The 14,930-nt window shown below is 35.6% G+C and overlaps 1 protein-coding gene across 16 annotated transcripts in view; it reads left to right on the top strand.

Annotated features, from left to right (window-relative positions):
* The window catches only part of ANKRD28 (ankyrin repeat domain 28), a 196,565-nt gene that overhangs the window by 116,723 nt on the left and 64,912 nt on the right, over positions 1 to 14,930 (top strand). For 9 of the 16 annotated variants that reach the window (XM_039480233.2, XM_039480234.2, XM_074405662.1 and 6 more), the window contains 2 exons: positions 2,524 to 2,594; positions 13,724 to 13,924. In XM_039480233.2, the coding sequence (XP_039336167.2) occupies positions 2,524 to 2,594; positions 13,724 to 13,924 (272 nt within the window). The remainder of the gene's footprint in view (positions 1 to 2,523; positions 2,595 to 13,723; positions 13,925 to 14,930) is intronic. The other 7 variants (XM_074405664.1, XM_074405666.1, XM_074405668.1 and 4 more) reach the window with 1 other exon arrangement.

Raw genomic sequence — 14,930 nt, 5'->3', positions numbered from 1 at the left:
ATATGATGGACAAAGGGAAGATTCACGTCCTGGGTGGATGGAGCAGGATGGTGCCATATTTCATCATGTTACTCAGAACAGTGAGCAATTTGAAATTTATGAATTATTTATTTCAGGAGTTTTCCATTTAATAAGTGACTGGGTAACATACTGTGAAAAGGGAAACAAGGGAGGACCATTGTGTGATAAGATAAAAATGCTTATCGCTTCCTTATTCTACATAAAAGTAAAGCATGTTAGTTATACAATTACCGCTTTTTTACTTTGTGTTCTCAGATCTTCATCAGCACATAGAGAGTCTCCTCAGTTCTTTGTGACAGCCACCTTCTATCTTCTTTTTTTGAGACAAATTCTCACTGTCTTGCCCAGGCTGGAGTGAATGGCTCAATTTCAGCTCACTGCAATCTCTTCCTCCTAGGTGTAAGCGATTCTTGCCTTAGCCTCCTAGGTAGCTGGGATTACAGGCATGCACCACCACACCTGACTAATATTTGTATTTTTAGTAGAGACAGGGTTTCATCATGTTGGCCAGACTCGTCTTGAACTCCTGATTTCAAGCAATCTGCCCACCTCAGCCCCTCCAAAGTGCTAGGATTACAGCCATGAGCCCTTGTGCCCTTCTGTTCTCCTGCTAATTAATATCTTGATTCAGACTTCTCAGCATCCCTCATGAGACCTCAATTCTTCTTTGCCTTTGTTGATTCAAGATACTGTCTGTACTGGGTGTCTGTGTTGATACCCTTTGGTCCTTACTGCCAGAGCTTTCCTTTCTACTGTGTATAGATATGTATGTGCAGGTAAATATAAACCTGTAGAGAGAGGCACACTGCTTAAAGAGAACCATTGAAGTCCCAAGCGGATAAGTGGGAAAACGAAAGACACTAGCTTCTGGATCACTCCTTCACTATCTCTAGCATTCCAGCTTCCAGCTGGCAAACATTTCCAGTTTGTGTACTTTCTATATTCTGTCTTCTACCCAAAACAAATGTTGGCATTACTATGATTAGGCAATCTGTGTTTTAACCATCTTGGTTTTCACAGTGCCTGGCAGATAGTTGCCCAAATGTTTATTGCATGATATGTGATGCTCTCTGGATAGTTCTTTATGTTGCTTATTTCCTTTCCTTCTCCCATAGCCTAACTCTGAACATTCTTCAAAGCTCTCTAATTGGCTCTTGATTCTTTGTGTCCTCACTGTCTCTGCCCACAGAGAACTTTGCTACTCTCAGCATCCCAACTGCTACATTTCTGGATGTTTTCTACATCTCCATTTCATTTTATTTTCTCTCATTTTCAAGGCTTTACAGTCTACCTATAACATATTTGCTATTATGTACTAGGTACACTTATTATATGTTAATCTTTGTGACAAAATACTATTAAATCTGTTTTATAGATGAAGAAACTTGGGTTTGGAGGGATAACACAACTACTTAGGGACCCAGAGCCAGTAATTATTGAAGGCATTACATGTAGTCACTGGCTTTGATTATTCCCTGATTCCTCACACACAAAACCTAGAAATAATGTAAGCATTAGGAAGTATGAAGCTTTGTTTCTGTTACAGTTGACTCTGATGTTGGGCTATTTTCTGTACCTGTATTTCATCATTTAGAAAATGAGTTATTTAGGATTTGAGATAGAAATCTAGGATTGCTTACAGGAGAGGATCTGTCAGCCAGTTCTGTACTTCCAAGAGCCAGGGCTGTTCTCTACTTAGATATATTAATAGAATTATCCTACCATGCATGTGCTCCTTTTATTTGGTTAGGATTTAAATACTAAATCAGTGGATTTTATATAGGAAATAAATTATTCCCTCCTCAAATAATGTAAATTTTTTTGTCTTAATGTGTTTGCATTCTGTTAAGGTTAATTTTTGTCCATTGACTTAATGATTTTTAAACAAGTGTGCAGAATTCATTTGTTTAAAAAAATTTCTTTCTTAAGCTTTAGGTATATAACCCAGAAAGACATGAGTTGGTTCACTTCTTTTTCAATTATTTTAAGTCTATAACCATTGTATCTATCTTATATAATAAGTTTATAGTATTAATGTGTTTTTAATCATGGCTGGAGAACTGTTTTGATGTTATTATCTTAACCTTACAGCGTGATATATTCATTAGTAAAGAAATGTAATGAAGACTTTAGAATAGTTCACATTTTGTCTCTAAGTATATTCTTATATTCATTTTTTTTTTAACACACATTCTAAAGTGGGGTCTGATTTTTACCTTGGATATGCTCTGTATAAAGGTGGCTTTTCTAACCTATATATAAAATGATGTTTATTTTGTTTTAAATAAAAAGCTAAGACTATATTGGATAATTATATCAATTTAAAAGGCTAATTTTGTTTTCTAATGTAAGGGTAATTTTATCACCAGAAAGTATAAAAAATAAAGTACTTTTTCAGTTGTCATTTATCCAATTTGGATTATATGCAACTATTATTTCAGGAGATTTATTTAAAACATTTTATGTACAATATTTCAATTTATTTTTTTCTTTTTGTTGCAGGAGCTAGAGTTAATGCCAAAGACAGCAAATGGTTGACACCTTTACACAGAGCAGTTGCATCTTGTAGTGAGGTATGAAATTTCTCTTAGTAAATATATTGTATATGAAAACACTAAATAGGCATGCCTGTAAATCCATATTCAATTACTATGTTTTCAAATGAAGGGAAAGCTACTGAGATACCTAGACTGGTCATTTTACTTTAGAATTTGTACAAACCAAGTTAATCGTTTCATTTCTTCTTTTGTTTATAAGGCCTCTTGCAGTCTGAAGTGGCAGAGAATGGGAAACCCCTATCTCTGTCCCTTCTTCAAGAGAAATCATTTTTCTGTCCTACATAATCTTCCTCAAGGCTTTTCTCTACTGGTTTACAGTAGTCTGTTACAGAGATTTCGCTGATTGTGATCAAGAAATAATTTTATCAGTATTTAATAATTAACTGAAATGTTACTTAGCTAAACACTGAAGTTAGTTTCAAAACCATTACTGGATTACACATTTTACCAGTTATAAATATAAAACTTTAAAATGTGTGAGAGGGATTACAAGGAAGAATAGTTTCTTCTTGTTTATAGCCCTGTATGTTGTTTGCTTGTCAAGATAACTGACACTTTAAGAAAGTGTTTATTATTTGCAAATTATTTTTGTATTTTTCATATCTTTTAGTCCTGAGGACATCTTTGTAAGATAAATGTCTCGAGGAAACTATATAATTAATGATTCATGAAAAACTACTCAGCTGGTAAATGATAGAGAGGGGACAAAAACCTGGATCTTCTCTTTTTTTTTTCCCTTGTCACTTTACTTTATAAAGTATATTTGGTGCTTTTCTAAAATGTCTTGTGTCCAAAGCACCCCTTTTGCCTGCATTACAATAGTTGTAGTTTGTTGCAAAGCTTCAAAAACAACTTAAAATACAAAAGTACGTGATAGTATAAGTTTATGTTCATCTAGTATTTCAAATTTCGAAGTTCAGAAAGGAATTCCTAAGTGTAGCTGCTTCTTCTTCTGTCTATCATGGGACTAACTAGTTCAGGAAAAGTAAAGGGAATTCTAACTAGAGCCTCAGGAGAAACTATGGAGCTTCTGCCTCTTTGTCCTTCTTTGTAGTCTTCATTGTGAACTACATTTTGAACCCTGAGTAAGAGCTGGGCAAGTGAAGAGTGATAAAGGTGAAATGTGACTGGGAAGGATTATAAACCCTCTAATTAACAGAGGCAGTCTATTAGCTGTAGCCTCCTAGTCAGGAGAAGAAGGGAGGGGTGCAGTTGAACACACAACCTAACTCTAAACTGGGTCCTTGATGTGCTATAGTTTATGAACTTACATTTGGAGACACTGGCTTTAGTTACTACTTGTAACTTTTCAGCTGTGTGAATAAGACTCTTGGGATTGTGGCTATTGAAATAATGTAGTTTTACCAGATTAAGTCATAAGAAGGTACACTTTATATATTTGCAGAAGTTGTAAAACAGACCAAAAATTATTGAAGAAAAACTAATGTTGGAGGAAGATGGCAAATTCTGCCAGAAATTTAACTCCTAATTTTTAAAAAAGTGTGTATTCCGCCTGAATTTAAGGGCATGTTGTAAGTCAGAAAGCAAATAATCCTAGTAAGTTTCTTAATTCTGCTCTTCAATCTAAAAATTATAAGGCAGACCACTAAACAAAAATACAACCAAGAACCCTCAGAGAGTCCACTTCACTCTCCTGCTACCTCCCCTGGAGCAGATGCTGGTATCCACAGCTGCAGGACCTGAAGACAGATCACATCACAGGACTCTGCAGACACTTCCCAGTACCAGCCCAGAGCCTAGTAGCTCCACTGGGTGGCTAGACCCAGAAGAACAAAGACAATCACTACAGTTTGGCTCTCGGGAAGCCCCATTCCTAGGAGAAGTGAGAGAACACCAGATCAAGGGAGCACCCCATGGAACAAAAGAATTTGAACAGCAGTCCTTGAATCTCAGATCTTTCCCTCTGACATAGTCTACCAAAGTGAGAAGGAATCAGAAAAACAGTTCTGGTAATATGACAAAACAAGGTTATTTAACACCCCCAAAATATCATACTAACTCACCAGCAGTGGATCCAAACCAAGACAAAATCTGTGAATTGCCAGAAGAAGTCAGAAGGTCAATTATTAAGCTAATTAAGGAGGCACCAGAGAAAGGTGAAGTCCAACTTAAAGAGATTAAAAACATAATATAGGATATGAAAGGAAAATTCTTCAGTGAAATAGATAGCATAAATAAAAAACAGTCACAACTTTTGGAAATCAAGGACAGACTTAGAGAAATGCAAAATGCACCAGAAAGTCTCACTTGTCGAATCTAACAAACAGAAGAACTTCAGACAAAGCTTGAAGATGGCTTTTGAACTAACCCAGTCTGTCAAAGACAAAATAATTTCAAAAAAAAAAAAAATGAACAAAGCCGCCAAGAAGTTTGGGACTTTGTTAAATATCCAAACCTAAGAATATTTGGTGTTCCTGAGAAGAGAAATCTAAAAGTTTGGAAAACATATTTGAGGTAGTAATTGAGGAAAACGTTCCCAGCCTTGCCTAGAGATCTAGACCTCTAAATACAAGAAGCTCAAAGAACACGTGGCAAATTCATCACAAAAGAATATCACCTAGGCAAATAGTCTTCAGGTTATCTAAAGTCAAGATGAAAGAATCTTCACAACTATGAGGCAAAAGCATCAGGTAACCTATAAAGGAACATCTATCAGATGAACAGCAGATTTCTCAGCAGAAATCCTACAAAGCTAGAAGGAATTGGGGTCCTATTTTTAGCCTCCTAAACAAAACAATTTGCCAAGATTTCTAGCTAAACTGTGCTTCATAAATGAAGGAAGGGATACAGTCTCTTCCAGGCATACAAATTCTGAGAGAATTCACCACTACCAAGAGTTGCTAAAAGGAGCTCTAAATCTTGAAAGAAATCCTTGAAATACTCCAAAATAGAACCTCCTTAAAGCATAAATCTTAAAGGACCTATATAAAAATAATACAATTTTTAAATAATGGGTATTCAGGCAACAAATAGCGTGATGAATCGAATAGTACCTCACATCTCAATACTAACACTGAATATAAATGACTTAATACTTCACTTTAAGCAACTAAAAGATACAGAATGCCAGGATGCATAAGAATTCACCAACCAAGTTTCTGTTGTCTTCAGGAGACTCACCTAACATGTAAGGAGTCACAGAAACTTAAGGTAAAGGGATAGAAAAAGATACTCCATGCAAATAGACAACAAAAGTGACCAGGGGTTGCTGTTTTTATATCAGACAAAACAAAGTTTAAAGCAACAGCAGTTAAAGCAAAGTGGGACATTACAGAATGATAAAAGGACTAGTCCAACAGGAAAATATAACAGTTCTAAATATATATGCTCCTAACACTGGAGCTCCCAAATTTATAAAACAATAACTGCTAGACTTAAGAAATGAGATAGCAACATAATAATAGTGGGAGACTTTATGGGAGACTTTAATACTCCACTGACAGCACACTAGACAGGTCATCAAAACAGAAAGCTGGCTGGGCACAGTGGCTCACGCCTGTAATCCCAGCACTTTGGGAGGCTGATGCAGGCGGATCATAAGGTTAGGAGATCGAGGCTGTCCTGACCAACATGGTGAAACTTGGTCTCTAATTTAAAAAAAAAAAAAAATACAGAAATTAGCTGGGCATGGTGATTCACTCCTTTAGTCCCAGCTTCTCTGGAGGCTGAAGCAAGAGAATTGCTTGAACTCGAGAGGCAGAGGCTACCATGCTCCGAGATCATGCCACTACACTCTAGCCTGGTGACAAAGCAAGACTCTGTCTCAAAAAAAGCAGAAAGTCAACAAAGAAACAGTGGACTTAAACCATACCCTACGACAAATGGACTTGACAGATATTTACACAACAGTTTACCCAACAACTGCAGAATACACATTCTGTTCATCAGCGCATGAAATGTTCTGCAAGATAGACTATATGATTGGCCACACAACAAGTCTCAGTAAATTTAAGAAAATCCAAATTATATCAAGAACTCTGTCAGACCACAGTGGAATAAAATTGGAAATCAACTCCATAAGGAAGCCACAAAATCATGCAAATACATGGAAATTAAATAACCTGCTCCTGAATGATCATTGGATCAAGAAAATCAAGATGGAAATTGAAACATTTTTTGAACTGAACGATAATAGCGACACAACCTATCAAAACCTCTGGGATATAGTAAAAGTGGTGCTAAGAGGAAAGTTTATATCACTAAATGCCTGCATCAAAATCTGAAGGAGCTCAAATAGACAATCTAAGGGAAACAAAAACTCTCCAAATGCAAACCCAGCAGAAGAAAAGAAATAATGAAGATCAGAGCAGAACTAAATAAAATTGAAACAAATGAATGAACAAAAAGAGGAAAGATAAATGAAACAAAATACTGGTTCTTTGAAAAGATAAATAACATTGATAGACCATTAGCAAGATTAATCAAGAAAAGAATAGACAAGATCCAATTAAGCTCAATTAGAAATGAAATAGGAGATATTACAACTGATACTACAGAAATTTAAAAGATTGTCCAAGGCTAATATGGACACCTTTACTCACATAAACTAGAAAAACTAGAGGAGATGGATAAATTCATGGAAATATACAACCCTCCTAGATTAAACTAGGAAGATAGAGACTCTCTGAATAGACCAACAATAAGCAACAAGATTGAAATGGTAATGCCAACCAAAAAAAGCCTAGGACCAGATGGATTCACAGCTGAATTCTATCAAACATTCAAAGAAGAATTGATACCAGTCCTATTAACACTATTCCAAAAGATAGAGAAAGAGGAAATTTCTCCTTATATTATTCTGTGAAGCCAGTATCACCCTAATACCAAAACCAGGGAAGGACAAAACAAAACTGCATACCAATATCCCTGATGAGCATAGATGCTGAAGTCCTCAACAAAATACTAGCAAACCAAATCCAACAGCATATCAAAAAGATAATCCACCATGATCAGGTGGGTTTCATACCAGGGATGCATGGATGGTTTAACATACCTAAGTCAGTAAATGTGATACACCACATGAACAGAATTAAAAGCAAGTATCATATGATCACCTCAATAGATGCAGAGAAAGCACTCGACAAAATCCAGCATCCTTTTATGATTAAAACTTTCAGCAAAATCAGCATAGAAGGGACATGCCTTAAGATAATAGAAGCCATCTATGACAAATCCAACATTTTACTGAATCGAGAAAAATTGAAAGCATTCCCCTTGAGAGCTAGAACAAGACAAGGATGCCCACTTTCACCCCTTCTATTCATAATAGTACTGGAAGTCCTAGCCAGAGACATCAGACAAGAGAAAGAAATAAAGGGCATCCAAATCAGTAAAGAGGAAGTCAAACTGTCACTGTTTGCTGATCATATGATCTTATACCTAGAAAACCCTGAAGACTGGTTCAAAAAGCTCCTAGAACTGGTAAATGAATTTAGCAAAGTTTCAGGATACAAAATTAATGTACACAAATCAGTAGTTCTGCTGTACACTAACAGTGACCAAGTTGAGAATCAAATCAAGAACCCATTCCCTTTCACAATAGCTGCAGAAAAAAAGTAAAATAAGAATATACCTAACCAAGGAGGTGGAAGACCTCTACAAGGAAAACTAAACAACAATATTGAAAGACATTGTAAACAATACAAACAGAAACACATCCCATGCTCATTGGATGCTGTAGAATCAGTGGTGTGAAAATGATCATACTGTCAAAGCAATCTACAAATTGAATTCCCATCAAAATACCACCATCATGCCTCATACAACTAGGAAAAAAAAAATCCTAAAATTCATATGGAATCAAAAAGGAGCCTGCATAGCCAAAGCAAAACTAAGCCGCCCCCCCCCCCACCCCCAAAAAAATCTGAAGGCATCACATTACATGACTTCAAACCGTACTATAAGGCAAAAGTCACTAAAACAGCATGGTACTGTTATAAAAATAGGCACATAGAGCAAGGGAACAGAAATAGAATCTAGAAATAAAGCCAGATACTTACAGCCAACTGATCATCAACAAAGTGAACAAAAGCAGTGGAATGGTGCTGGGATAATTGCCAAGCCACATGTGGAAGAATGAAACTATATCGTCATCTCTCACCTTATACAAAAATTAACTGAAGATTAATCAAAAACTTAAATCTAAGACCTGAAACCATAAAGATTCTAGAAGATAACATCAGAAAAACCCTTCTAGACATTGGCTTAGGCAAAGACTTATGACCAACAATCCAAAAGCAGATGCAACAAAAACAAAGATAGATGGGACTTAATTAAGCTGAAAAGCTTCAGCACAGCAAAAGAAAATAAACAGCAGCATTAACAAACAACCCACACAGTAGGAGAAAATCTTTGGAATCTATACACCTAACAAAGGACTAATATCCAGAATCTACAAGGAACTAAAATCAGCAAGAAAAAAAGAATCCCATAAGAAAAGTGAGCTAAGGACATGAATAGACACTTCTCAAAAGAAGATGTACAAAAGGCCAACAAACATGGAAAAATAATCAACATCACTAATTATCAGGGAAATGTAAAAACCACAAATCAGTACCCTTACTCTTGCAAGAATGACCATAGTCAAAAAATAATAGGTGTTGGTTTGGATGCAGTGGAAAGGGAACACTTTAACATGGTTGGTGGGAATGTAAACTAGTACAACCACTGTGGAAAACAGTATAGAAATTCCGTAAAGAACTAAATCTACCATTTGATCCAGCAATCACACTACTAGGTGGGAAAAGAAGTCATTATAAGACAAAGATATTGGTACATACGTGTTTATGGCAGAATAATTTGCAATTGTAAAAATGTGAAACCAGCCCAAATGTGCATCAGTCAACACCTGGATAAAGAAAATGTGATATTGGCCAGGCACAAGGGCTCACACCTGTAATCCCATACTTTGGGAGGCCAAGGTGGTTGGATCACCTGAGGTCAGGAGTTCAAGACCAGCCTTGCCAACGTGGTGAAAATAACGAAATACAAAAATACTAAATTTATCTACAAAAAATACACACACACACACAAAAATAAGCCAGGCATGGTGGTGCACGCCTGTAGTTCCAGCTATTCTAGAGGCTGAGGCAGGAGAATTGCTTGAACCTGGGAGGCAGAGGTGTCAGTGAACCAGGATCGTGCTGTTGCACTCCAGCCTGGGTGACAAGAATGAAATTCTACCTCAAAAAAAGAAAGAAAAGAAACAGAAATAACTAAAAATTACAAGGCTATATGTAGTATTGATAACTCTTTTGCAGGATTATGAGAAACAGCTATAAAATGTGGCTGTTCCAAAAAGATATAACTTCTGTAAACAATGAGTTTCATTTTTCTTTTGAAAAAAATCTCCTAATAGGTAAAACTGCTAGAAAACCTAGTCAAGAGTATCATTTTCACCATTGTTCTTTTATTTATTTTCGTTACATCCTGAGAGCAAAAGTAGTGATACTTAACTACATTTAACAGAAAATATAGCTATGGCCACAGAGAGATATGTAAGGAGATGGGTTTTTTAAATCTTAGATAGCTTCTGGTTTATATTTTTGGGATACCATGGGAGAACTAAATCCTATGCATGCTGATTGGAGTGACTATTTTCTAAATTCTCCTAAGGACAGAATAGCTAGCATAGTGGTAGATGCATAGGAGAGAATTTAATTTAGCACATGCAGTACTACCTTAGGGCTTAATTCTCTGACTGAACCTAGGTTAAGACTGCTTCAGGTTAAATATCCCAGACTCCCCAACACTTCTTCAGTGACTTAGTTTCTATACCTCCTTGTACTAGCTGGCTGCCTCAGTCTGTCTCCACTACTATGATTGTGACTGTCATTCCTTAAGAGTACCATGTGGTTCAGCTCTGCATAAGTGCTGTATATTTTTCTGAATAAACGGATATCCAAGTAGTAGGAGTTTTTTTTAGGTGAGTGTGTGTTTCTGAAAGCCATATGACACTACTGGAGGGCATACAACTTATTTTTTAACCTAATCAGGAATTAAGGTTTTAAGTCTGGCAAGATAACTGAGTTTAAATTCTATTATCACATGAGATATTGTTTGGTATTTCCGAGGTTTGTGTTTATTTGCAAATATGGTAAACCCTCGTTTTTCCTGTGCTTGCCTTCAAATCAATGGTAAGAATTGCTTAAAAAAAGAAAAAGATAGAACCAAAGTGGAAAACTGGTACTGTGGAGCCTCTTCTATGCTGACCCCATGATAATAATAAATACTCTTTGAGTACAGTTATTTAATCTTTAGTCATTATCCCATATTTCATAATCTCATTTGAATTAATGTCATGGAATATTTACTTGGCTTTAAAAAAAAAATCAAGTTACACCAGCAGCACTTCTTACACATACCCTCTAATAACTGAAAATTTAGATTACTGTGATAATATTTTTGTTAATAAAATCATCTGTGCCCTTGGTTATCCCCACATTGTTTTCTGTATGTTTATGATATGCTGATAATATGATGTAGAATTATACTAAGGTATGACATCAGGCTCTTTGATTTGTAGTTCTAGAAATTCACCTCTTTTTTAATGTTTCCAGCCTTTAGGGATTTTCTTCAGCTTTCTCTGAGTTTTTAAAGATCACTGCTATTATGATCTGACATGTATTACTCTGAGTAGGAAATAGTGGACTCAGGGTTCACACCTTGATCTGTCTTGATACTCTGGTGTCTTGTTTAGATTCCCACTTACCTACTGTCAGCTACTATGAACCAGATTTATTCTTGCTTTTTAGTGAAACAAAAAAGTACATTTGATTTTCCTGTTATTACTAATGTAACGTAAGTATTTCCCAAACTTTCCAGAAGCTTTAATGTTTATATTGTGAGTTCCAAAATGGAATAAGGCAAGGCTAACATCTCTAGTATTCTGTGTTTGCTCAGTTTATCCAATTACAAATTCTTCATTTTAAGTTGTTACAATCACTAACATACCTACTAACATTTCCCAATATAGTGTTAGTTTTAGATCCCCGAAATCACAATGTACTCTTCTTAGAGGTGAGGATCAGGAATCTCGATAGTGCTGAAACCTTGTTTTTCATAATTTTGTGAATGTTCATATGTGTTCTTTCTATATTCCTTTTTAAATTGAAGTATAACTTAGATTTAAAATGTATAGTTTTTTTAGTGTACACCCTTAAGACTTGCCAAATGTATACACCTGTGTAACCTTTATCCCATTCAAGATATAGCGATTTCTATTACCCCAGCAAGTTCCCTTATGTTCCTTTTCAATCAGTCTTCCCTGTCTCCAGAGGCAACCACTATTCTTACTTCTCTCAGCATAATTTACCTATTCTAGAACTTTATAAAAGTTGAATCATACACTGTGTATTCTTTTGTCACGACTTCTCTTGTTCAGCATTTTTGAGATTTATCCATGTTTCATGCATTATTAGTTTATTGCTGAGTATGTAGTACAGATGTACTGTTTATATGTTTTTCTATTGATGGACATTTGCATTTCTGGTTTTTGGTGGTTAGGAACAAAACTGCTATGAGCATTCTTGGATGGATTTTTTTAAAGTTTCTTTTGGATAAATCACTGTTGTGGAATTGTGGAGTCATAGGCCTCTGTATATCTTTGATTAGCTGGCTGACGTCCTTAGCAATATGATATATAACTGGGCATCATTTCAGTCTTTTGCCAACCCTATTAAGTACTGGTGCTACTTCCATGTTTCAAACAGTTCTGACTACTTTTTATTTCAGAGGCCTAAAAGGCTGTGGGTGATTCATGACTAATAGTATTTTGTTGAATCTTCCTTGATGCTCTGTATATTTATTGCTATTTTCACTTTCTAACACTTCTCATGTACATTAGTTTATTGTGTTTTATAGCATACTTGAAAAGAGTGGTAGGCAGATGTTATTTCCCCCACCCCTATCTCCTTTACAGGTAAGAACATTTAGGGTTAGTTTTATAGAACTTCAGTAGTATACCTTGTAAATACTAGAATTGAAATAAGAACCCAGATTCTTTTCTGGTTTTGGTGCTTTTCATTTTCATATGTAATTTGGCATTCATTTATCAAAATACAGGATTATCGCTGAAAGGAGAAAAATTTTGCTGTTTAGTTCTGATTATACTGCTTAATGTTGATGGCATACTGAATTCCCTGGAATCCTGCCATGAGTCCAATTTATAGAGGTAGTGTTGTGAGGTTTTCCATGTGCTTCTGGGAGATAAATCCCTTGGACAGTAGACTCTTATATTGCCTTAACTTTCTCTCTAAGCAGCACTGCAAAAACAGCCTTGTATATGTTATGTCTTTTTTTTTTTTTTTTTTTTTTTTTTTTCAGTGAAATCCTAGTGATTTTTCATTTTGTAAAATATAGCATGTATAATACTTTGAGAAATAGTATGTTTTTAATTTTTATATATGCAATGTAAAGTAATAAATATATTCGTTAAAATTATTCAAAGAGCCACGTATGGCTCTACAACTGGCTGACATTTGTAATCCCAACACTTTGGCCGAGACAGGAGGATCACTTGAGGCCAAGAGTTTGAGACCAGCCTGGGCATCATACGAAGACGTTGTCTCTACAGAAAATTTTAAAATTAGCCAGAGGGGTGGCATGTACCTGTAGTCCTAGCTACTCAGGAAGCTGAGGTGGGAGGATCACTTAAGCCAAAGAATTTGAAATTACCGTGAGCTATGATTGCTCTACTGCACTCTAGCCTGGGCAACAGAGCGAGATCCTGTCTCTTAAAAACAAAAACTATTCAAAATATAAATTGTATTTAGTTACCTAGAAAAATAAGATACAAGGAATGAATGTTTTTGAATAATGGTTGTTAGTATTTCTTCTTGCACTTTTTGATAGGAATTTTTATGCATTTAATGGTAGGGTGGTTTGGAAAGGGAATGTTTGATATTGATGTATCTTATATTGCTCTGAATATTGCCTTTACATTCAAAATATTTTGTTTCCTTGGGTAAATTCCTGCTTGTTTATAGTGAGTTCTTTGAGAGCTTTTTTATTTTCTTCATATGTAGATACATAATTAAACACACAGATACACACTCTATATAGAAGTAATTTCTTAAACTCTTAACTCATTTGTCTCTTTTAACTTTTATCTCCACATGTTTTAGGAAGCAGTTCAGGTACTTTTGAAACATTCGGCAGATGTTAATGCTCGAGACAAAAATTGGCAAACCCCTTTACATATAGCTGCTGCTAATAAAGCTGTAAAGTGTGCTGAAGCTTTGGTACCTCTTCTGAGTAATGTAAACGTGTCTGATCGAGCAGGGAGAACTGCATTACATCATGCAGCTTTCAGTGGACATGGTGAGGTAGGTGGCAGTTCGACAGTGATTCTTCTCTCCTTCTGTCTCCCACCCCCCATTACCAGTGATTAAAGAACTTTCACTTATGCGTAGTAAAAGCATACAGAACTATTTATCTTTGTTATTTTTGTCTGATTTTGCCTTTAGCAAACCCTCAGACTTCCTTTTATAACTTTCTGAAGTTTAGAAATCTATTTAGTAGATACTACCTTTGTACAGTTAACCTGGGGTGACCAAGGAGAACACTGCCAACTCTAATACAACAGGAAAAGTATGTTTTATTATTGTGGGAGGAAAAATACGTGAAGACAGATATGTTATTGTTCTTCCCGAAGTGTATAATAAATAGCAAAGGAAGGCAGAATTTAGAAAACAGTCTTTTTAGTAGTTTATTATCAACACTTAGTCAAAAGAATCCTTTAGTGGCAGAACCATCAAAACAATTTAAGAAAATTGCTATTTAGTTATCTTATACAACAAATGTCTGTGCTAGGTGTTGTTATAACAAAGGTTGGGGTTTATGTGTACATTGAATATTTAGGGAAGAAGGTAACAGAAGAACCTTTGAAGCCAGCTTACCTAGTCTTTCATTTTTGTTGCAGGGATAGGAACTCATAGGTAAAGCAACATTCCCAAGATTCTGTGACTGGGAGCTAGTGGCTGCCATGTGTTTTTCAAAGTAGTTCCACTTATCTACAGAAGATATGTTTCTGGACCCCCTATGGATGTCTGAAACACTGGGTAGTACCAAACCCTATAAATACTATGTTTTTTTTCTGTACATACCCATCATAAAATTTAATTTATAATTTAGGCACAGTAAGAGATAAATGGAAAAGTTTTAACAAATACTGTAATACAAGTTACATGAATGTAGTTTCTCTCAAAATATCTTATTGTCACTGTACCGTAGTCACCTATTTTCAGACTATGGTTGACTGTAGGTAATTGAATGCAGAAAGCGGAACTGTAGATAAAGGGAGACTACTGTATTTCTCTGATTTTATAATAT

Source organism: Saimiri boliviensis, chromosome 9 (assembly GCF_048565385.1).
Source record: "Saimiri boliviensis isolate mSaiBol1 chromosome 9, mSaiBol1.pri, whole genome shotgun sequence".
Classification (NCBI taxonomy): domain Eukaryota; kingdom Metazoa; phylum Chordata; class Mammalia; order Primates; family Cebidae; genus Saimiri; species Saimiri boliviensis.
This window is presented reverse-complemented; position numbering and strand designations above follow the sequence as displayed.